Below are 25671 nucleotides of genomic sequence, written 5' to 3' on the forward strand. Positions count from 1 at the left end.
GTTGTTCCTATAACTTTATGATAAATCTCCCTGCACCATCACGGCCTGACCAGTCATGTTTTTGTGATGTCATAGCAATTTAAGGGAATAAACCACTTATGGGACCAATTTGCCTTTGGGGTTTTCAGCCAGAAAGCCAGGCTAGAAAGGCTTTTTAGTACATGATTATGTTGTTAAAGAGTCTATTTTACTGGGTAATGTTTTCTGGGTGGCGTGGTGGTTTGCACCACTGCCTCACAGCAAGAAGATCCTGGGTTTAAATCCACCATCTGCCCTGGCTAACAAAAAAAGGGTTTTAGCGGATTTTTGGACTAAACCAAAGTAAAGTGTAACTCAAACAATAATTTCATATTTATTTTTGGTCTCATGTGGAATAAAAGTGTTGGTGTCTTGAAATGTGATTGGTCAGTTGCAGTGTTGGTCATGAAGCAGTGTTACTGTAATGTTTTTAAAATGAATACAGTGAAGTCAGAACCACCATATAGTAAGACTGTTTTTTTTTGTAAGACACAGCAACTAATTTAAATCTCCCACCTTGGGTTCAGTTACAATTAAAGTGCCATATGCTGACGTGTGTGTTTGTGTGTGTGTGTGTGTGTGTGTGTGCAGATGGAAGAAGATGAAACTTTGGATTTACTAACACGAAGGAGGCGCGCAAGGGGTTAAACGGTCTAGATTTAGATGAGCTCTTCCTCCATCTGATCTGAACTGCTGTGTGCACTTTAATAAGCACTTTCATTTATATTAAAGATGCAAATGTAGCCTTTACAGGGAGATTGATATGCATGGAGGAAGTGTGCGAGTGTATGTGTGTGCACCACTTTATCAAGGTCCTCTGTTCATTAGCCTAGTGTAATTGTGTTAGCTGTGTTGCTGGCAGGGCGGGAAGAAAATATCTGTGTGTAAAGGTCACATCAGAGGAGAGATGACATACGGATAGATGACACACTCATGCACACATGACGTTCACGCACATACTGCTGTCCGCATCCGCCAAACATCTACAGTGAGACGCACACAGCCACATTCTCAGATGGAGACAGCTTTGGCTGTGGCTGCTAGTGTGTTTTGCCCTAAGGTATGCATATGTCTTTGAGAGAGTGTGTGTGTGTGTGTGTAGGTGTAGGTATGTGTAGGTGTGCGAGTGGCTGCTCCAAGTGGCAGTGTTTAATCAAGTGTGATATTCCTCCTCTCTAAGCTTGGCATCTGCAGTGTAGGCAGCAGAAAGAGCAGATAAATTATCTCCTGTGGTGTGTGTGGTGCTCATAGGATTTCTTTTTTTTTTTTTTCATGAGTCTATGACTGTCATTCCGCTGGTTTTTGTAGACCTATGCAGCATTCGATCATATTATGAGATGAAAAACCAGAATGCAGTCAAAGAAATCTCGCTGTCTACACATACAGGCTTTGAAGACAGGATTAGAATCATAAATAGCAACAGAAATGACAGTGAGAGCACACATATACATAAACCTATCCCCAAATAACTTCCTTCCAGTTAGTGGGTGTGAGAGCCCTCTTACGTGATGAAGTGCGCGGCTTGTTTGTGCCGTGTAAAATGAAATAAAATAACTTTTCCATTTGGGCGAGTAGTTGACACGTTATACCGGTTAGGATCACACTATTTCCTGCCTGTGCGTGGGTATATAATTGTGGCTCTTCAGAATGGATATGTGCAATATTAACTATCCTTATGATAGAAGTTCTTAATCATTTAAAAAGGTGCAATCAGAAATTTTCGTGACTTCTCTAATAAAAGGGAAAATGTAATTTAAATTCGGGCTTGTGACCCATTGCTTCGATCACCGCCAGGAACTTCCTTTCTTACCCTTTGCATCGGTCCATATTTATTTGCCATGGTGGGGGTGGAGAGACGTCGCTGTTATGGCCTCTGGCCTCGGGGGAAGTCAGCCGGCCTTCCTTTAAGGAAATCCAAGCGTGCCAGGACCCACAGATGTTTGGCTGGCTGGGGACCCGTGGGTTGCACCTCCGGGGAAAAGGACCAATCAGCGACTGATTGTACTCACCTATGCTCCACAAAAGGCTGATGAACATTCATTCGGGGGCTGCTGCTTTGAGCTGAATGTGCTGTTTGACTCACATGCTTCTGTCTGTGAGCCTTGCTTGTGAAACTGTTTAAGGTGTGGAATTTTTTTAATAGCGTTTAGTTGTGTTACTGCCCGTGAGGCTAGCTTTATTTTCTACTCGTACGTGAACCTGTTATTTTCTTTCTTCATCTGTAGATAAAACTGTGCCCTGACTGATCTCCCTCGTGTGGGTCATTTATGTTACCTCCCATGTCCCCTAGCAGAGCCGGGTCGTAACAGTCGCTGACTGATCTTTAGGCCTGTGTGAGTGAAGCCTAAGTAGGAACTTATAGATGGAGACTTATACAATATCAGTAGGCTAAGCAGTGTAATCATGGCAGGACTGTAATCATTTGTTGGCCTTATTTTTGCTCTTAAGTCGTAGTTAGCTGCAGAACAGAAGGGAATTTAGTACCTAACTTAAAGAGACTTGCTTAAAAAAAGGTATAAGCCAGAGGTGCAGTATTGCATGAGGTGAATAAGACAGGCGTTTTGTCTTGGCCTAAACATAAAGAAACACTGTAGTTTGGGTTCCAGATCTGATTATGTGTAAAACCATAAAGCAGAGAGAAAGCCACAATAAAGCGGTGATATGAAAACTTTCTCTTTAGTCTGCAGGACAGCAGCTGCTGCTGCAGGACATCTCCAAAATCTATCTGCTATTTTTCACAGTTTTATTCATCAGCTTGATTTTCTTTTTAGGAGCATAAAGGACATTCAAAGGGTGGTTAGTGACCTGCCAGAGTGGCTGATGGAGTAGGTAATTATCAAAATTTACCAGTATTTGGCTCATTGCTGCTGTTAATTTTTCAAGTAACTATTCTTCGCAGCCAAAAGGCTTTTATCGTGATTATCAGCAGCAGCAGTTATTTTAACCTCTTAGCACCTCTTTAAATGATTGAAGCATTCTGACTGTGTTCAGAGCAGCTCCGACAGCAAAGTGGACGTGCTACTTCAATTGGCCATTACGTTATGATTGAACCCATAGATAGGTTCACTGTCAAGTCACAGCACTCATATTCTGTTATTTCCATGAAAATGAGGCTGTTATCGCCTGCATTGGAAGCCTCACGTATAAAATCTCAGCATTGATGATCAACTTATAGATACTGATGTTTGTAAGAGTTTTTAGTGCAGAGCAGTGCGCTCAGACTGCTGTGCCACAATAATGCAGAGCTGACAGATTGGATGGTTGGTGTCCTGGGGTTTTACATATTAAAATATTATTTTTCCAAAACACTTAAGACGTCACTGGAAATTTGGAAAGATTGACCATGTGCTGATACAATAAAGCTGACAAGGTAGAGCTGGAGAAACCACCTCCATCATCTGCAGGGGTATACCAGGGGAACTGTCAGAGAGATGGAATTTAGGCTTACAATAAAAACAGAAGCACCGGCGTGCAAGTTTGACTTCTCTGTAAATTAGCTCGTACACAACGGACAGCTTAATGCATCTCTATGGTCACAGTGAGCGTGCAGCTAAGGTCACAGAGCCTATAAATGATCAAACTGCAGCAGCTTAAAAGAAACCGTGTGCACACTTGGGCAAACAGTATTACATCAGTCACAGAGTTTGGTTTTGGTTCTTCAGCTGCTGGTAATATTGTAGGATTGGTGATGATGCATATTTATCAGACATGTCTCAACAACTTCTGGTTAGATTCTTATTAAGCTTCAGTTGGACATTTGTGGTTGCCAACAATGACATTTCTGGTCTCAACAAGTGCACTGCATGGACAAAGGTTCTGAGCCACTTCTCTGTATGTTTTAGGCCTTTTCAGTCCCATTGTCACAGGTAAATAAAGTCAGGCACCTAGTATTTTAGCTTTCTGACTATAGCATTTATTTCAAAGCACCACTGTGGTTAAGTGTGCAGAGCCTTTAGCATGGTTGTATACTCGCCGTTATGGTTTAAAGAGAGTCTAAAATGCAGATTTTTATGGCAGTGAATCAACTGAAGATATTCAAACAACAGGACAATGTGACACTTGCTCATGAACCTATCTGCCATCTAACACTGCAGCTCCGCTTAGCTTTGCAGAAGTGAGGGGATGCTTTCAGCACTCTAACATATTACTGGAAACCGAAAACAGAGCTCAGAGGACAGCTAATATGGGATTATTGGATCGGAAACAAAAACAACATTATGTTTAACCCTGTCTGTCACAATAATTCCAGTATTATAAATATATAGTAAGCATGCACTGGTTGAGCAAAATAGGCTAGAAAGACCGCATCTATAGCATAACTGTGGTAATAATTGCACTTGTGCTTTGGTGCATTATGTAATTATAGTTAATGGTATCGGAGTATTTACTTTCAAAGTCCTTAAAATGAAAATATACCTTGATAATGATTATTATCATTATTATTAATATTATTCTCAGACTCATACAGAACAGGTGTTGCCACATCAGTGTGTTTACATTTCTGCCCTGCTAATGACAACTGAACATTTGTACTAACAACCCCAGTTTATTGCAGGTGTTACGGCACTGCCGCAACAATAAAACAGGTTTCTATTGCAGTTTGGAATTAAAGTCTCTCAACCAGGATGGATGGTGATATTCATCTTGCCTCTGGATATAAAACTACAGTACGCACATACTTTCCCATCTGCCTCCCTATACATAGACCCATTAGCAACTTTGTATAACGTTTTCTTCCTTCTTCGATTTTCCTTATGCTGTTGTTTCTGTAGTCTGGCCTTTATTTCTACATGCGTTTACATACACATACACACACTCAAGTGCACTGATTTTCAGAGTTCAAATGAATGGCCCGTGCAGTTTCTTTCTTTTCTTGTTTTCTCTTTCCCCCCCATCTCCATCCTTCATCGCTCTCTCCCGCTCATTTTCTTAAACTGCAAAATTGCTGTTCTGCGGTTGGGAGCCAGCTTCGATTATCTGCGGCAAATTCTCTGATAAAGAACAGTGTTTCTGGGCCTATTCAAGCCCTTAAAGCCCCTCTAAATGGCTTTAGCTGCAGGGTCCCCTCTTTGGAGACTATAAATATACACATACACACACTCCATGCAGTGATTTCAACACCCATCGTGGGACTAATCCAACTGCAGAGTCATTTATTTTCTTTTTCTTTTCTTTTTTTATTATTAAAGGCTTGTCAGCACATAAAAATACCTGTATCTTGCTCTCTCTGACATTTCTATCCACTCAAGCATCTGTTAATACCCTGCTGCTGGACAGTAGTCCGTGTGCCTGCCGCATGTAGGATGCCAGGTCATGCTAGAATTATTTTCTGTTCACAAGAGAGGAAATGTTGGTGTTTTGTATTAAAGGAGACCGCAATCTTAACACAAAGGACAGGATGTGTCATTTCCTCAAAGAAGCCCAGGTTGCTTTAATAGTAGCCTTTAGCTGGATAATCAAGCACAGTAATAACATGGTCACCAAAACCATTTGTTAGTAGTTTTGGCACTGGTGCAAAGTCCTGCTGGAAAAGGAAATCGCCTCTTCCAAAAAGGTTGTCCATAGATGGAAGCCTGAAGTGACCTAAAATCTCATGGTAGACGACTGCGTTGACTTTGCACCACCACCAATGCCAGCACATGACAGAGCATCACAGAGTCCAGTTACTTCATATGGACTTCAAACACCTTGGATTCTTGGACCCTGAATCTAAAGCCTTGATTTCCAAATGAAGTGTCAGATTTTCTTTCATTTGAAAAGAGAATTTTAAACCACTGAGAAACAACCCAGTTCTATTTCTTCTTATCCCAGGTATAGCTCTTCTGACTTAAATTTTGATATTAGGAATCTGACCATTTTAGTCCCTTTCCTAAATTCAATTCAATTCAATTTTATTTATATAGCGCCAAATCACAACAAAAGTCGCCTCAAGGCGCTTCATAGGTACAGAGAAAAACCCAACAATCATATGACCCCCTATGAGCAAGCACTTTGGCGACAGTGGGAAGGAAAAACTCCCTTTTAACAGGAAGAAACCTCCGGCAGAACCAGGCTCAGGGAGGGGCGGCCATCTGCTGCGACCGGTTGGGGTGAGAGAAGGAAGACAGGATAAAAGACATGCTGTGGAAGAGAGACAGAGGTTAATAACAGATATGATTCAATGCAGAGACGTCTATTAACACATAGTGAGTGAGAAAGGTGATGGGAAAGGAAAAACTCAATGCATCATGGGAATCCCCCGGCAGCCTACGTCTATTGCAGCATAACTAAGGTTCAGGGTCACCTGGTCCAGCCCTAACTATATGCTTTAGCAAAAAGGAAAGTTTTAAGCCTAATCTTAAAAGTAGAGATAGTGTCTGTCTCCCGAATCCAAACTGGAAGCTGGTTCCACAGAAGAGGGGCCTGAAAACTGAAGGCTCTGCCTCCCATTGTACTTTTAAATACTCTAGGAACAACAAGTAGGCCTGCAGAGCGAGAGCAAAGTCAAAGGTCATTAAGATAAGATGGGGCCTGATTATTTAAGACCTTGTATGTGAGGAGCAGGATTTTGAATTCAATTCTGGATTTAACAGGAAGCCAATGAAGGGAAGCCAAAACAGGAGAAATATGCTCTCTCTTTCTAGTCCCTGTCAGTACTCTTGCTGCAGCATTTTGGATTAGCTGAAGGCTTTTCAGTGAGTTTTTTGGACATCCTGATAATAATGAATTACAGTAGTCCAGCCTGTAAGTAATAAATGCATGAACTAGTTTTTCAGTGTCACTCTGAGACAGGATATTTCTAATTTTAGAGATGTTGTGCAAATGGAAGAAAGCAGTCTTACATATTTGTTTAATATGTGCGTTGAAGGACATGTCCTGGTCAACAATGACTCCAAGGTTCCTCACAGCGTTACTGGAGGCCAAGGTAATGCCATCCAGAGTAAGAATCTGGTTAGATACCATATTTCTACGATTTTCAGGGCCGAGTACAATAACCTCAGTTTTATCTGAATTAAGAAGCAGAAAGTTAGTGGCCATCCAGGTCTTTATGTCTTTAAGACATTCCTGCAGTTTAACTAATAGGTGTGTGTTATCTGGCTTCATAGATAGATAGAACTGGGTGTCATCTGCATAGCAGTGAAAATGTATGCTATGTCTTCTAATGATGCTGCCTAGGGGGAGCATGTATAGTGTAAACAGAATTGATCCTAGCACTGAACCCTGTGGAACTCCATAATTAACCTCAGTGTGTGAAGAGGACTCTCCATTTACATGTACAAATTGGAGTCTATTAGATAGACTGAAGACACCTGTGTGAGGCAACTCTTCATGCTCTCACACCTGCCTTAAGAGTTTGAAAACAGAAGGCAACAGGACTTCTTTTAGTGACAAAAACCGATTCATCCCAATGACAAAACTCCCAAATGCAAGCTAAACAACATAGTATATGCTGTGCTGTAAAGTAAGGAGTGACCGTATGTCAGCACTGGAGAAACCAAACGGCCATTCCACAAATGCATGGCACAACATAGAAGAGCCACCTTGAGCAGACAAGACTCAGCTTTACACTTAGACCTAAAGGACAAAGGATTGCAGTGTTCTCATTTTGGACCCAGAAGACAGGTTTTTTTGACAGAGGACTACAAGAGGCCATGGAGTGAATTATGAACTACCTACAATACAGTCTTGATATCTCTTCCCAGGGACTTTAACCTCCATTCACATCTTACTCTAGGTGACCTCAATAGGTCACATGATAGGGTGGGGTCAATCTCACAGTGGTTTTACCTTTAATCCCTGGTGATGGTAATGACCCCTGTTTTTTTCAAAATTTGGTTAATGTGTCAACATGATATAGTGGGTCAATGACCCTCAGGACCACCTCCAAAGGGGACAACCCCCACCAGGGGTTAAATACCTGGGACTCTCCACTATTTTGCTTTTAGAACTGAGGAAGCCTCTTGGACGAGGGGCAAAACATCTTCACAAACTTAAAGAAGTCCATTTGCCATCTCTTTTCAAGCTTTTAAGTCTACCATGACTGGATGAGTAAGAACATACACAGACAAATGACACCAGCCTCAGTCCATCCTTTGTGGAGCTCTCCCAAATTCTTGAATCGAACATTTGTTGATGATCTCAAAGCTGCGGTCATCCCTGTCCCATCTGTACATTTTCCTGCCACATTTTTAACATGATTCGATATAGCACTCTGCAAACAGCCTGCCTTTTTCAGCAAAGACCTGCGGCATATCCCCTTTTTGGATGGTGTCAGTGATCACCATCTGGGCAAGCGACAAGTCAGCAGTTTTACCTATGTTGTGGTTGTTTGTGATGAAATGGAGTGAGAGATACAGAGTAGTCATACTGCTTAAGCAATAACCGTCAAAGTTAACAGAAAAATGGCATTTTCACTTTAAAATGCAGTGAATATAGAAGATATGAAAAAATACAAAGAATTTTGCATTGATATTCTAATTATTTGAGATGATTCTTTTAAGCCAAACTAACCGTCAGAGCTGACCTCCAACAGATACGGTTGGGGTATCAGGCATGATCCAATAGCCCTGTGTTAATATGTGCTAAATCATCATATTGATGCTCCTCCAGGATCAACATTGCAACTGATAAATGATATCTAAGCATACAGTTAGCATTAGCCAATAAGTTAGCAAATTTATTAAAAAGTACATTTGGCTAACAGAAAACCTAGCTTAATCATATATTTATTATGTTGTACAAATTAATAAATAAAATAACTGCAATGCTTACGATTTGTTTATTTGTAAACAAAGACATGTTTTTCTATGCTGTGCTATGCAACAATCATCATGAACCAGCATTATTTTAATGTTGCAGGAACAACACCAACATGGTGGTATCAGCTGTCTTGCTTAACTTAAGAGAAACTGAACTGGACTGAACCTTAACCGCTGGGGCCAAGTATGAGTAATAACTAGATGAGACAATTTAAAGGGTTTGTAATTTATGCAAAATATTAATAATGCTTAAAAGCCTAGAGGAAGATTTTATAATTTTTTAAAAGACTGTGTAGTTTCTCCTCATTAGCTATGCATTATCTTTGTGATCCAGCCCATGCACATGACCTCAACAACAGAGGCGAGATCTATGAAAAACAAATCAACACAAAAATAACAAAAAAAACCCCCAAAACTGCTGTTTTTGTTTGTTTGTACTTGTGTGTAAGTAGTTTGAATTGCTGCTCCGCTTCTACCCTCCACCTTTTTGTTTCAAGGACAGTACTAGAAAACTAGTGCGGGGTAACACTCGCGTACAAACATCAGGTACCAGTTGATGGATCTGAATGTTTTTAACAACAAAGAGGTGTCGACACACTCGTACCTTCCACGGGCAAAAAGTTGCTGTTGACATTTCTGCAAGAATCCATAAAAAAAAAGAAAACATTGACTTTTCATGTTGTTGTAGTAGAGTAGATTGTAGTGTTTTTGTATTATTTTTTTTATTGTTTTTTGGGGGATGTGTGACATGACTATCAGAAACTCAACAATGTTTAATAAAACATATTTTACTCTAAATCATTTTAATGGATGAGCTGCATGTCACCAAACAACCATTACGGTTCATTTTTCCCCCTCCGGGCCTGCAGTAATTTTATGGCCAGCTGTAAACTAATGCATTATATACTTTAATCAAAATAATAGAGCATGTCCTCTCCTTTATCGGGTTACACTAATGTTCAGAAAACAACTGTAAAAAGCATAGGTAACATTTTTCCCCCCCTACTCACAGCTTTATAATAGGTGTTTTAATTTGAGAGGCATGACCCACCTTTCCCCTTGACTGGGAAAACTCTCACTGCATTGCTACACTCATCATCACCCACCCCACCAACATGTATAAAATTAATAGTGAGTGCTTCCCTTAATGGGTGTGTGTCTGGCCCAGTGAGAGTAGCAATCCACTCACAAATGACACAGGTTGAAATAAAATTGACACCACAAAAAAATGTAAAGAGGGCTTTTTAATATTACTCTGCTTACATACAGCATTTTTTTTAATCTTTGGTGTTTAAGGTATAACTTTGTGCAAGTTATTGTGGGCAGAATTGATATAAATGTAGCTGGGGTGATTTGCGCGTTTGCTCCTTTTGACCAAAAGTGCGGAACAGTTGTCAGGATTTCGTTTTATCTGGAAAAAATCCTTAAACCCTTTCCATTCTGGCGAGACAGAGTGAGTGTATTGTAGGCGAGACTCAGTCAGATTAAGAATGATTAAGGCTCATCCACTCAGCTCTGCTCGCTGTGGATTCCCACTGCACTTTCTGAAAGAGTGATGGCTGATCTGCACCTGTCAGCTTGAAAAATAAGCGCGTGTGAGCGAGTCGTTGTATCTGTGGGCGTGCAAGCGGGAGTTTGTCTGCCTGTATCTCTGGCTGTGTTTATGCAAGTGTGTGTTTTTCCCCAGGAGATTTATGCCTTCCTGCGTCTGTCTGAGTGTGCCTGTGTGTTTGTGTGTAGTCCCTAAAAAAATGTATACTTAGAATGCAACTTTTACCTAAGCTTCTGTTTCCATGTGTGCGTGAACAGCTTTTTATGAATGAAGTCAAATTACTGCACTGCCTGCTTCATCCTTCTCATCATCTCATTTAGATTGTTAGAATCAAATTTTCTGGACCCAGAAGTGGTTTAACACAGTTTATTACATAAATTGTGTTAAACCACAGAGATGTATTTTCTTAATTTTTAATTCATTTCTATATAACTAAAGGATGTTAATGTGTGTGTGCAGTGTGAAGCCACCTCTCTATCGGTTTGCTTTCTTTTGTGTTGTGTGTGTGCATGCAGCTGTCTGTGAGGTCAGTGTGACTGTTGTGGAATGCGGCTGTAAATGAACCACTGTGTCCCCACTGCATGGTGCAGCAGCCTACATGTGCACATACACACACACAGAGTCTGACCCACATTCTCTTTATACTCACACAAACACGTCTTTTGGGGGAATTCATGTATGAATCTAGGTTTTGCAGTCCTGGAACAGTTAGATTATCTTATATTAGCCAGTGCCCAGTACCATCCATCCATCCATCCACTTTCTCCGCTTATCCAATTCAGGGTCACGGTGGGCCTGTAATAGAGCAAGAGCCGGTTTACACCCTTGGTAGGTCACCAGTCTGTCATATGGCTAACGCATAGAGAACCATTCATGTTCCCATTCACGACTATGACTAATTTAGAGTCACCATTTCCTCTAACATGTATGTCTTTGGACTGTTTGAGTCCAGTTTACAAGGAGAGAACCCACAAAAGCACAGGGAGAACATGCAAACTTCACACAGAAAGGTGGATTCGAATCCAGAACTTTCTTGCTGTGAGGCAAATCCAGCAATTTGATTCTGTATTATAATGACAACCAATACAATGCTGGATCTAAATATTTTAGATGTCATGACATATACAGTAGTACTGGTTTTGGCATCATCCATTTGTTTTTTCATACGAAACAAAACACGAGATTTATTCTTTTTTTATCCTATGTTTGGTTTCATTTCTGCAATCACAGTTATCATTACTGGCAGATATAGCAGTGGCACATGGAGAGAAAACAACATTACCAATAAATACTGTTCAGTGAAATACATGGCTAACTCCCTCCCTTCCTACTGGTCTTTCTTTATATCTGTCCATCTGTTGAAAACCAGGAGAGGAGGATGTGAGTCGACTACAGTCTGCAGTATTAGTACTTGTCAATATTACGACTTTTGGAAAATGTATTCCAAATAGAAATCTCCTCACGTTCACGAGTGTGTCCGTCTCCTATCCCTCTTCTCACATCTCCTCCTCTGCTGTCCTTACCTGACCTGTGCTGTGACTGTAATTTTGCTACCATCTGTTGCAATAAGCGTGGAGGTTTTTTTTGTTTTTTTTTTACTTTAAAAGATCCCATCAGATTTTCTAAGCATAGGCTGATTGTGTCTACCTTGACATATCTAAAAGAAAATCAGTTGGTGTGCTCATTTATGATGGCTTACCATTGACTTTTGCATATGACATACCCGTTCACATTGTCAGTACTTTAAGTACTGTCAGGTATTTATTAAGGGGGCTCCCTTATTCACAAGAGGTCACCACAGCAGATGTGTCTACATATTTGATTTGCCAGAGATTTTATGCCAACTGTCCTTCCTGACACAACCCTCACATTTATCCGGTCTTGGGGCTGAAACTAGGAGTACACAACCGTATGAATCCCTGAGGTTGGCTCTGTGTCTCCTCTTGGAATTAAACCAGGAATCGTCTATATTAAATACTATCGCTTTGGCATAAAATCTGATTTCACTTCAGAGTGAAATCACTAGCATCTTTTTATTTGCTGCATGGAGCTCGCATTATATTTTATTGTTTAATAATTAATTACATCAAGTCTTAGCAGTGCAACTCATTTGGATGAGGCATCTTTCATCATTAATTTCAGCCTCCATATATGAAGTGTAAAATTGACATCAAATGACTTACTTTTTCACAAAAAATGTATATACGAGATTTAAAAAAAATACCTTAAACAAGTTCTATTTCTATTGTCCCATACGGGGCAACACCTTAGGATTGCAATGGAAAATTCCCACATTAGCTGTCTTGTGTGTAACCACGGTAAACAGTTTTCTGTTGAGTTTGTGGCCTCAATTTTTTCAAGTCTCATCCAATCAGAGATGAAAATTAAACCCCCTTTAAAGTCAAAGGGAAACAAAACAGCTGGGTATGTTTTATCCTGTGATTAACAACAGCATGCTGTATTCCACTGTTTCTCCTCAGGCCTTCGCTCAAAGTTTCACAAAGGAACTTTACTAAAGAATAGGTGACATTACTGTGGTTACATCATTTATGGGGGAAGGGAACTAGAAAAACTGTGTCCATGGGATAGGAAGTTCTATATTTGACAGTACAAACCACCAGACTTATGTAATATTACTGCAGCAATTGTTGTCTCACTCGTCAAATTTAAAGCAGCAGTTGAGATCTGTTAATGTGAATATTAGCATGAGAAACTGTTCAAGAAAAGTCTACTCTTCACTTAGCCCAGACACTTTGGTCTGTGCCCCCCACAAGCCAGAAAAACAGCTACTCCTGCATTGAAGTGGTTGCCTACTCATAATTTGTGAGTTAGGTTGAACAAAGTCTCTCCTAATTAGGTCCTCTTCAGGTTCTCCAGGTTAAACGTCTTGATTAGCTCCGAACTCTATGAAAGCTAAATTCCAAATAACGTCAGGTGTAAAAGTGAATGAAACTTTTTGGAGTTAGACGTAAACCCCATTTAAACTGTAGCAACACGATTATGGTGACGTGATTATAAGTTGAAATCCAAACCTCTGGGCTCACGTCCTTTAATCAACAAGGTAATAAATGTAGGTCAAGTTTCCAAGCAGCTCAGTCCAACTCCAACGTTTTCTTTCTCTATGGCTCTTTGTCCAGAAAAAAAGTATTTAAATTGGAAAAGGTATCTGTATAAATGTTTATACTTTGCCTGAGGTTTTCAAAGTTTCATTATGTATGCCTTGTGTACGTATTGTACAGTTCACATATAAGCTGACGCGTGTGGATGACTGTTTGACAAGTAATTAAGATAGACCAGATGCAGAATACGCTCACACATATACAAACAGACTCGCACGAAGCGAGGCCGGCAGGCATGAATGTGAGCTCCATGCTGAAGAAGTGGTGTGTATAAATTTGCTTAAGTGTTTGGCTTAGGTCTGTGGCTGTGTGTGCAATCGATGTGCCAACAGCAATAAATCAGCTCGGGGCAGACCTGAATGCCTCAACAGCTTCATCTGACGTGGCAGGTGGGCTTGGGGATAGCCCTGACACAAAAACGCGCGGCCTTTATGGTGGTGAAGGCCTTTATCAGATGAGATGCTGATCAGCTTCAAAGAATTAATGATGCGATATATCAGGTGATATATCAAGTGCCATATTTTCCTGATTAGAGGTGGCTTTAAATGATGAACAACAAGAACACCAGATAGTATTTTGCGTCACTTTAGAAGCTTGGGCTTTAGTATGGAGTTGCAAATGCCTTTTGCCAGCAGACTGCAGTGATGCACAGGTAGTATCGATAAACACCCTGTGCAAGTTTGTTGGTCTTAAGCTTTTAATTTCCCCAGGTGTGGATGTCCCAGCAAGTTTACCCCAAGGTCAGACTGTGCAATGCTCAGAGAAAATACAAAAAAGCCCCAGAGCTGCACCTCAGGCTCTACCAACTTCACTTTAGCACATTAAATGTTAAAACTAATTTACTGTACAGCGTTACCAGGAGATCTAAAAAGAACACAGTAACATAGCTTAGGTTTGCAACGTTACATGTGAACAAACCACCACTTCTGGAACAATGTCCTTTGATTGGGTGCTACTAAAGTGGAGATGTTTGGCCTTAATGCACTGAACTCTGTTTGGTGAAAACCAAATGCAGCATATCAGCCTAACTGCTTTATTACCTACTAAGCACGGTGGTGGAGGTGTAATGATTTGGGCTTGTTTTCCATCCACAGAATCATGAACTCTTCTGTGCTCCAAATTCAGCCAAATTGGGTCAATGGTAGGGCTGGGCCATATTATACCTTTCACAGTAATACCGGTACAATTTTAAGCAATGATAAGAAAATGAAATATCGCGATATAATATGGGTAAAACGCGCAGGTGCAGTGTTTTTGTTTTCAAACGCTCATACGCACATGGCGGAAAAAGCATGGCGGCGACAGAGAATGAGAAAGGCGAAAGCGGATCGTTGAATGAAACAGATGAACCAGAATTGGTTTGTGAAAATCGTGCAACTTCAGTGGTGTGGAACTGGTTTGGTTTTCGTCCGTCAGATACACACCAAAACACAATTTTTTGTAGAACATGCCACGTCGTGGCAGAAAGCAGAACCAACAAGTCCTCCCTGTAAGAACAGCTGCTTGTTTAAGTGAAAATAAATTGATGGGTTTTTTGCACTAATAGAGTTGTGGAGTTGTAAAGTATTTTGTCTCGTGCCAGTTATATCTTTATCGCAAATTTTCAAATATGTATCATGATAAATATTTTGGGCCATATTGCCCTACCCTAGCCAACAGGACAATGGTTCTAAGCACATCAGCAAATCTACAACATAATGGCTAAAAAAAGAAAAGAAACATGGTGCTGCAATGGCTCAGTCAAAGTTCAGACCTCAACCTGATGGAAATTCTGGCAAACATTTCAGTCAGACATGTACACAGACATGTGCAGCTTAAATCTATAAAATAAGTGCAAAAATCGAAATTGGAAAATCTGTGAAAAATAAACATTCACAAAATGCAATAACCATATAAAAGAGTGACCGAGACGTGAATTGGGAGGCAACAAAGGAAGAAAAATTGGTTTCACATCAGTTTACTCTGTCGCATTTTTCTTTCATCATTTGTGAATCCATATTCACATTTCTAGCACATTTGCCTCTTAATAACTGCTATTTTCTTCTTTTGATCTAATTCCAACATAAAAGAAAATACTTTCAAATCACTACCTTGTGTTTTTCGGTTCATGCGTTCCTCTTTCCTCTCATCTCTTTGTCCCAGTTTAGTCAAACAGCGCCTGTAATCATCAGCACTCAGCTCCGCTGGCTATTGAAGCAATACGGCCACAGAGTTCACGTGTGCTATGTGGTTTTCACTTATTAATAGAATGTGTAAAGTACATCAGAGAAGGTGAGACAAAAATGTTCAACAATAACCGCGCATTCTTATGTTGTCATTTAGTATAGCATGCAAGTCATCTCCTTTCTCTTAAAGTGTTTGTGTATCATGATAAAGTGCACGCGTGGTGCCTGACTGCATGTGGGGAGGTCCGTTTTATGTCACTTAAGTTTACATGTGTGAGGGTATGCGGCACGATGAAGTCAATGAGGTCTGTGATAGGGTTTAGAAATGCTTTTGACCGCGTACTGTATGTGTGTGTTATATGTTCACATTTTTTTTATGTGTCCAAGATGCTAACAGTGGGTTTATTGTCCTGATGGGACAGGCAACAGCATCGTCATCTGGGCCACTGTAATCATGGCTGGGCAGGAGATGAAAGACACTATTGACAAGAAGTGTCTGAGAGAGGGAGAGGAATGTAATGACAGGGAGAAATAAGGAACAGCGGCAGAAACAGGAGACGAGAATAGTTTGCTGTCCAAACTCCATTATGAAACAAGCCTTCGCTTTGTTCTCTGCATGAACTAATGAAAAGAAAATTGAACAGTACTGTATGTGGTTAGCCTTTGAACCGCTATTTTGTTTTTGTGCTGGTTAGTTTGACAGACATTGCATATCCATATCCATACCCCTCATTGGTTTGAGGGCTACAGTTATAATGCTTGGGATCTAAACTGGCCTCATCTTGGGTTTTCTCTGACATTGCTTGGAGGGGTTGTGCTCAGTTACCTGCTAATGCTAGCATTAGCTAGCTAGTGTGGTTAGCAAAGCAACCGTGTGATTCACTGTGATTTTAATAAGATAGCTAGCAAAAAAGTAGTAATAAAAATAATGGATGTGTTGTGTTGAAAATACACACGACACCTTTTTTGGCTGTTTGTCATATTTCAACTTATTAAGTTGACCTTAAAGAACTTTCTTGGATGTAAGGCAAATTTTAATGGATTGTTAGCATGACCCCATGACCACCACAAAGTTTTATCAGAACTCAAAACATTTTGAGCTACCTTGATAAATTTTAAACTGATCAATTACATTAAAATTTAATCTCCTACAATGTGAATGAATAGGGAAATTATCTATAGAGACCAAATTGATTTTTCTAGCAGGCTGAAACCATGTTGGGGTTTGTTTTGAGGTTGTTTTTTTTGTTTGTTTGTTTTTGGTAGAATGTTTAAACTTCTCCTTTTGGAACAAACCTCAGTTGACCAGTTGAAGAACTTCGCAATTTTTTTTAAAACTTCTGCTGTTGTTTCATTTTGCAGTTTGCTTGTGCTTTGTGCGGCCATGAATTGTCACTTCTCCTATCGCTTCTGTGCTTTTTGCAGGGTTTTGATATGTCACTTATATTTTGTATGAGCACAGTGTTGCTGGGGCAACATGGATTTTTTTTACAGCATCCCGTTTGACCACTATGACAAAACTGGCAGTAAGCTGACTCTGCAGTGCCGTCAAGCACTACAAGCGTATCCCTTCTTGAACAGCACCAATCATTTCCAGTGAAGTTACATAGAGAGGAAGAGGAAAGCTCTAAAATGGTGGCTTCAGGGTTTGTTAACTTGTAGACATGGATACTTTTTTGCCCAAATAAAAGGCTTTTTATTCACATAGCAAAAAGAGGTTGCCTATAGCCAAATGAATTAGCGCTTACATGCCAAAATCTTTTTGGTTAGAAAATGCTTCACCTTCAAATCAACCAAGTCAATTTCACCTTCATGAAATTGACTTGGTTGATGTGGTGCAGCTTGCAGGCGCGCCCTGTCCAGGATGTGCTGTGTCTCTGGCCCTGTCCAGTGTCACCTTGGTAGGCTCCAGTGCAAAGTGCATTTTGGGATAATCTCAAGCTTCCCATGACCCTAAACCATAAAAGTGAATATAAAATGAAAGTAATGGAATATAGATGAATGGTCCATCCGCTTTTCTCTTTCCTTACTATTTTCCCTAGTGTTCAGTTATAGCAATCTTTCCAGTCATCTCCACTTCCACTGGTATGAAGCCAAATAGCTTTCACTTCTCTCCCTCTCATCGTCTCTTCTGCTTTATCTGCTTTGACCAGTTCCTCCCTCTGCCTTTCTTTTTCAGAAGGCAGGCTGCCTGTATTTCTCTGCTCTGTTTCCCTGTAGTAAATATACTTTAGGACTCTCATGCAGCTCTGCTTGTAATTTATGGGTGTTTACCTGCTATCACACATCAGTGGCTGGCCCTGGGTATGTGTGTGTTTTAGTTTAGGTTTTTTTGTATACGTATAGCAAGCTACCTTTTCTATCTACAGGTTTTGAGGTGTTTATGTATTTATGTGTGTGAAAGTGCACCCTGTCCGCTGAATCCTTTAATACCTCCAGACAATCAATAAGCAGAAGAGCAATGCTCGGCCCCTGTCTTCTTTTAAAAGATGCACTCCACCGAGTGGTGCGAGCCAAGAGTCGAGAAGTCAATAAAACAAAGCCGATAGTGCCCTCATTTGTATTTTTTCTTTTTTCTTTTTTTGGTTTCTGCTTTCAGCATCTGGTCCTCAGAGTCTGAGTCAGAGTAATATTTAGTGGCTTGTCATTTTGATGTATTCAAATGAATAATTGTTGGCAGTTCTCTGGAAGTGTACAACTATATATTGACAGTTTTCGTTGTTTTTCCTTTTTTGCAGGGCTGGTGGCAGACAAGGCTGAGGATCAGGGGATGAGGTTATAGAAACGACAGCAGAGACAGGAGGAATAAAGGACGGGGGAAGCCAGTTGCTCGGAAACTCCTCTTTTGCATCTTTTGCACCCCGCGCTCCTCTAAGGCGTTGACTGACCCTGTAAAGGATTACACATTCGCACCCCCCTCCCCTCTTCACCACCATGTCTTCCCACCTTAACCCTCCCCTTCTCATCCTCCCCATCCTCTTCCTTGTACTTCCTCTCTCCATCGCTTCTACCTCTACTACTCCTTCCGTGTCCCCCTTTCTCTCCTTCTCCCCTCCTGAAGGAGGCCTGACACATTTGGTGGTCAACAACAAAACCGGCGAGGTCTACCTGGGTGCCGTCAACTGGATCTATAAGCTCTCCAGCAACCTCACCAAGCTACGAAGCCACGTCACCGGCCCTGTCACAGACAACCCTCGCTGTTACCCTCCACCTGGTGTACAGTCCTGCCCCCACGAGCTGGTGCAGACGTCTAATGTCAATAAACTCCTTCTGCTCGATGCTGCCCACAACCGCTTGATTGCATGTGGAAGTACTTCCCAGGGAATATGCCAGTTCCTGCGTCTGGATGATTTGTTCAAGCTGGGCGAACCCCACCATCGCAAAGAGCATTATCTATCCAGTGTGGCCGAGGCGGGCACCATGTCGGGCGTCGTGATTTCCCCGGATATTTTTGGAGGCGGAGGGAAGCTCTTTGTCGGCACTCCTATCGATGGCAAGTCTGAGTACTTCCCCACGCTGTCTAGCCGCAAGCTGATGTCCAACGAGGAAAACGCTGACATGTTCAGCTTCGTGTACCAGGATGAGTTTGTCTCTTCCCAGCTCAAGATTCCCTCAGACACGCTCTCAAAGTTCCCCGCGTTCGACATTTACTACATCTACGGCTTCAACAGCGAGCAGTTTGTGTACTACCTCACCTTACAGCTCGACACCCAGCTCACTTCCCCAGATGCGGCCAGCGAGCAGTTCTTCACCTCTAAGATCGTCCGCCTATGTGTTGACGATCCCAAGTTCTACTCCTACGTTGAGTTCCCCATCGGCTGCACCAAGGACGGAGTGGAGTACCGCCTGGTTCAGGATGCTTATTTAGCCCGGCCGGGGAGCCGGTTGGCACGTTCGCTTGGTATTCAGGAGCACGAGGAGGTTCTATTTACTGTGTTTGCGCAGGGTCAGAAGAACAGAGCCAAGCCGCCGAAGGAGTCAGCTTTGTGCCTGTTCACAATGAGGCAGATAAAGGAGAAGATTAAAGAGAGGATTCAGTCGTGCTACAGAGGAGAGGGGAAACTCTCCCTGCCCTGGCTGCTCAACAAGGAGCTGGCCTGCATCAACTCGGTGAGTGTTTGAGACAGTAACTCCCAGAAGTGTTTTTTTTCCTTGTGATCATCCGTACCTGTGTGGATTGTTTCGTCCTATGATTGTGCAACCTTGAATTTTGCATTTTTTAACCCCCGGAAAAGGAACAATTATGTCTTTTTTATTGTTTTTGTGAAGCTTGGTTACAGCTTTTATTTGGCTGATAGCCTTTCATTACCTCGCACCTTTCCCAAAGCACTGAAGTGATCACAGGTTCAGGTTGTGCCAATACCAGCCGTGTCTGAGAAGGTTCTGTCCAGTCATTGAAGCAATTTTAATAGATTAATTAGAGGTTTTTCATCATCAACACATGATCATAGTGAGAACCAGATATCTACTTAGTGGGTAAAAAAAGAATGTCAGCATATCCTCAAACATGGCAAAGTGATGTTTTCCATTTTGGTTAGGGCAATCAAAGTGTAGGCGCAATTCCACATTTTGTGCCACATGGAATAAATGTTATTATAAGAACAGCATTTTAACATAGTGGGAGAATGTGTTTACATGATCTTTTTAAGATGTTTGTGCTAAAGCAGAACATCCAGTCTACCTGCAGCACAGTAGCCAAACTTCCATAAAGTGTCTAATGATCCATGTGAAGGTACCAGATGTGGAACTAAAATACCTAAATTAGAATAAATTGTCTTCTGGTTGTCAAGTGCCGAGAGAAGTACCAACACGGGCATGAGCTAGAGGGATCAAAACTTTCATGCATCCCAAATTAGTTTTTAATTTTGTTAAAATGTCCCCATATTTCTTTAGTCTGAGCACACAACAGCTGTCTTGCTGAGATTTTGTGTTGTTGTTGTTGGTTTTTTTTTTTTTCTAATAATTTCATCTACAGGTAGTGGATGGCTTGTCTTTGCTCATACTCATAGATGAGCTGGCCTAAGGGTGTCTTAGAGACACAAGTGTGTGTGTGTGTAAGTGTGTGTGCTTCACCTGCTCCTGTCACCCACATGTCACACACACTCACAGCCCAGTATCCTCGTGAATAATTCACCTGGTCTCACCTTCTGTTATTTAGTTGGTGCTCCATAACACCCTGCCATAAATCTCTGAACTACTCTCCACCTCCCTGTCTCCATTTCCTCTTCCCCTCTCTGCTATTCCATCTTCTCTTTCGCTCCTACGTCTTTACTCTAGTCCCATCATTAGCATAAGGGCTTCTTTCATTTGCTAACCCCGCTCTCCCTCTGCTTCTTCTTTTATCTTCTTCTTTCTTATTCTGCTGCGCAACTCTTCTTCTTGACCTTTTTTCTTTGTCTTTAATTTTTGACCTGTAACCCCCCCACTTTCCCTTTTTTTTTTTTTTGCAATTTTGTTTCTTTTGGTTGCCTTCAGCTTCTTCTGTCTCATTCCCCTTTTTCTCAAGCCTTTGCTCTTTCACCATCTCTCTCTGCCCTCTCCTTGACTTTCCTCTGAGTGATGAGGTATAGAGTGACTTAGTGTGTAAAGCCAGAGTCTGGATGTGATCTGAAAATACAATGCGGATAGAACAGACGATGCAGTGATAAAGAGGAGGAGAGTGATGAAGAATGACAGAAAGTCGGAGTGGTGGGTTTTATGGAAGGTGGGGGCATGGACTGCTAGGAAGGAAGACAAAAAAGGAGGTAGCAAAGACAGAAGGGAAGGTGTGAAGAAAAGTGTGACCGAAGCCTGGTCGTAGAGGACAGGAATTAATTAAAAAATGTTAGAGATAAAGGAAGGCAGAAGACATAGAAGGCTAACTAGCAGATCTTTTTAGCTACACTAGCAGCTCTAGATGTGTCAGTCAGTCAGTCCAATTATGGAAAAACTGCTGGATGCATTGCCAAAAAATGTGCAAACATTTGTGGTCATTCAAGGATATAGTCTTCAGTGATCCTCTGATCTTACTGTAAGCAGATAAAATAAATAAATAAATATATTCATTTAGCATTGGAAGAAAACCTTCATAAACGCCCTGTTGAATTCTTATTCAGTCCCATATTCAGATTAACGCAGACTGCATTCCCATCAGCCCTATCTGTAATTTTTGGGAAAGGTTAATTAGCAGGTATTAGCTAAACATGTTAATCTGCGACTGTTGACATAGTGCACATTATAGGTGGCAATCATTAGCACTGCAAAACTGTTGGCAGTCCCATAAGTATTTGCTGTGCTTTTTGAGAATGGCTAATTAGTAAGTGTTAGCTTGCTAAACATGTTAAACTGTAATTGCTCAACGTGGTCAATATTATATATGCGAAGCATTACTTTTGCAGCATTGTTACAGTAAGCATGTAAGCCTGCTGTATTGAGCATTCAGTTGTTGACAGAGGCAGCTGATTAATGTGCCACTTTGCACCCAGAGAAGAAAGGTTACTTAAATATGCTGCACACTGTTAAATTAATTTGTTGATTCTAATAATATTATTAGCAATTTTAGCATTGCACTACCATATTGTGCTTTATTTATGCTAGTACATGTCTGTTTGAGCTGTTGACCATTAAACGAAAATGAGGTCCACAAATGCTAAGAATGGTTCATTTCAGCCATTTCTTGGTGGTTGCTTAACTACTTGGTGACGTTATAATATACGATGTGTAAGTCAGCTTTTGTAGCGATACATTAGATGTTATTATCATGAAATAAAGAAGGGTAGACTGTTTTTATATGGTGCTACAAGGGATACATGCTTCAAATAGCCAATTTTAGCCAATTAATATCTGACTATAATAAAAACATAAACTAGACCTGCAGAAATTTGGGTTTGTGCAGCCACGTTTCTGCATTATTATGTTTTTTGGTCTAGACCCTCGCACTCATGTTGGGTAAAATGTACACGCTTGTGATATGAAAGAATTTCCCTTTACTTGAACACAATACAGATTTTCAAATATCCCTGTTATGTTGAGCATGTTATAATTGCTCATTGACTTTTCTTCTTTGAAGTGTCACAGCTTGGTGCAAGACAGAAACAACATCTCTGTCACAAGCCCGCTGGTGGTGTGCAAGCTGTGCACCTATACAGTAAACTCACAAGGCCATTGTGAGTTTACTGTATAGGTATGCAGGCGATTATGCTAATGAGCATACAGTTACACGATCGTCCTTTATGGCCATCTGTCGTTCTCCCCGCTATCGATCAAGGTTGTGTTGGTGGAGCTCACTCTGGGATAGCGCTGTGAGAAATTCATCATCTTGTACAGGCATGTTCATAGTTTCCTGATGTGAGCGGTGACAGGTCGTTGCTTTTGCGTGAGTGTCATGTGGAAACTATCAGCACAGGCTCATTTGAAGAGACAAGGTCAGGTTATTCGAACAGTAATCTCTACCTGAACTCTATCAAAGTTAATCACTTTGTCTGACGCGAAATCTTTCTATTAAGCACTTTTTGGGTTATTGTAACAAAAAAACAAAAAACAAAAAACAGGTCACAGTTTTATATGTGCCCAACCTCACACTCTAAAACTTCCAAATTTCCTCTGGCAGCTTAGGTGGTGTAATATAAAAGTTTGGGTAATCATCGGTATGATGTTTGTTTTTCAGAGTCTGTATGATGTAATTTATCCAGTGAGTTGAGAGATTTGGGACGTCCATTAAAGCACAGAGTATAGTGTGCACAGGTAGATCATGAAATCTTTAAGCTAAGAGAACAACAGGACCAACTGGAGGGAATTTCTGTCCTGTGTTTGTACTCAAACGTCCTGCCACATTTCAGAGAGGTTTGTTTGCTCAGTTTGCTTGCCTGCTTGCCCGGGGGTCAGTAACGGTAGAATGAACATATAGTATCAGGGAACATAGTTAGGAAAACAGTGATAGGGAAAGGGAGAGATAAACACAACAATGGAGAGACAGATGGACAAAGGTTTCTTAACTCTGCCCAGAACAGTAACAGTGAATGTTATCCCAATTCTTACAATTGCTTAGAAATTATATAAAAAGAGACTTCGTAGTAGTTTCCTTTTTCCCTAATGTGGGCCGATCATCCTTCAGTGGTTACAGTGTGAACGAGAACTTGAAGCAGGGAAGTGTGATGTGAGGAAATAAAACAGGTGTCAGGTGATGCTCACAGGCTGTCAGCAAAGGTGAAAAACTGTACAATCAATGTTAACCTCTCTGAATGAGCTGGACTCAAAATGTTTACTCCCATTCATTTGAAGCTACAGTGCGTATACCTTTCCTCTTTGCCTTGTAGGTGTGATGACATCAAAATGTGGTCAGTATAGAAGTACAAAAGGGCTTAACACACCCACATTTATCAGAATGTAGTTGATGCCGGTCTCTTTGTTGGCAGATCTATTTTTACTCTTCTTCTTGGACGATCAGCCGGCCAGTTCCAAAGACAGATTTATAGCAGCGCCAAACTCTTTCGGTTTTTATGATGATTCCTTTAACTGGACTCTATGGCATGTTCACTTACTTGGAAGTGTCCTTCTATCACTGCGCTGACCTGAGCTTTTCAATCACTGTTTTTTAGCTGAGTTTGTGCTCCTTTGTCCTCATGGTGTCGATTTTTCCACCAGACTGGCTCACTAAAAGTCGAACCTTTCAGATAGCATCGGTATATTTATGTTACAATCAGCTAAAACCCCCTTGACTACACACCATCCACTATTTAAATAATTATGTGGCTTCCAAAAGCTGCTGGCAGTAGCAGTGATGATTTTGGCATGTCCTTTAAAAGGGTGTCATCCAAACATGTGTTTTAAAGGGCCATTTAGAACTTTTTCTCTTTCTATGAAATTAATATTTTTTAATAAAAATATTGTTATGTTCTATGGCTAATGCTGTATTCACCCAGTTTTTTTTTAAAGGGGACCTACTGTGATTTTCTGTTATACTTTGACTTTTAATAAGAGTTGCAAATAATGAGATCAGCTTATGTGCAAGTAATCCCTATACGCTGAAAGGTCAGGCTTCCATTGATCCATTGGGCCACCATTGGATCTGTACGTTAGTGAGAATGGATAATTATGATAAGGTCAACTCCAATCAGAAGAAACATTGCTTAAATGTAAAAGGAAGGGAATTCAGGTGACTGTTTTCAGAGAGCAGGTCGAGCACGGCCTGGTATAAGAAATGCACAAGAATTATTTTAAACTTTAAATCATGCAACATTATAAAACTAAAAAGATTTGATTTGTGTGGGTCATCTTCTCCCATAGCTCTACACCAGATTAGGTGTGTCTGGGATTGCAGGTCTCTCCCCGTGCAACGTGATGTCCGCTTATTATCAGGAAGAGGCCAGCGTTGGTCCTGCGGGAGTTAAACTGAGTGGTGGGTGACCTTCTCTGGCTGTGGGCTGGAGTCCAGATCCACAGCTCTGCGAGCAGCCCGACCCAGCAACACTACAGCCTTAGCATGACTAATGAGACTGATTCAGGCAGAGAATGGGAGAGATACTATCCTCTGTGTGTATATATGTGTGTGTGTTTAAGGCTCACTTTATCTCCATTTTTTTCTGCCTCTTCCCCACTTTGTATACTTCTCATTTGTGTGTGTGTGTGCCCACCTCTTATCCTGGCCTCCAAAGAAGCAGGACAAAACAACGGTGAAAACAAACAGAGGAAAATGGCCTGATAATAAGAGCGTGCAAATGTTCGTGCATGTGAGTCCGCACTGTTTGCACAAAACAAGGTGGACGTCAGTGGGAAAATTGCCTGCAGAGAGCAAGAAGACTCCTCTATTGTTACTGCTCCCTCTCTCTGACTGACTCTGCCTCTATCTTTTCTCCCTCTCTTGCTTGCTCTGTCTCTATTTTTCTCTGAGCATAATAGTGTTTATTAATATTTATCAGTGTTGATCACTGCTGGCCAGGATTATAGTCTATTTCTGTGGATTTTGTATTCTGTCTTCCAGGCGGCTGGTGACTAAGTGCGTGCATATGTATTTGTGTCCATTCACGACTTCATTCTTTCCTGATCTCGCCATTGTGTCTTTAGTCTCATTAGTGATGGGTCTCATCTACATTGCATTACTC

General features: G+C 41.0%; 1 protein-coding gene across 3 annotated transcripts in view; it reads left to right on the forward strand.

Annotated features, from left to right (window-relative positions):
* The window catches only part of LOC146364258 (plexin-A1-like), a 309896-nt gene that overhangs the window by 24846 nt on the left and 259379 nt on the right, over positions 1-25671 (forward strand). For all 3 annotated transcript variants that reach the window (XM_084916148.1, XM_084916150.1, XM_084916149.1), the window contains exon 2: positions 18331-19702. In XM_084916148.1, the coding sequence (XP_084772274.1) occupies positions 18527-19702 (1176 nt within the window). In that variant the 5' untranslated portion in view covers positions 18331-18526. The remainder of the gene's footprint in view (positions 1-18330; positions 19703-25671) is intronic.

This window comes from Perissodus microlepis, chromosome 20 (assembly GCF_051167445.1).
Source record: "Perissodus microlepis isolate ML-2025 ecotype Zambia chromosome 20, ASM5116744v1, whole genome shotgun sequence".
Taxonomy (NCBI): Eukaryota; Metazoa; Chordata; class Actinopteri; order Cichliformes; family Cichlidae; genus Perissodus; species Perissodus microlepis.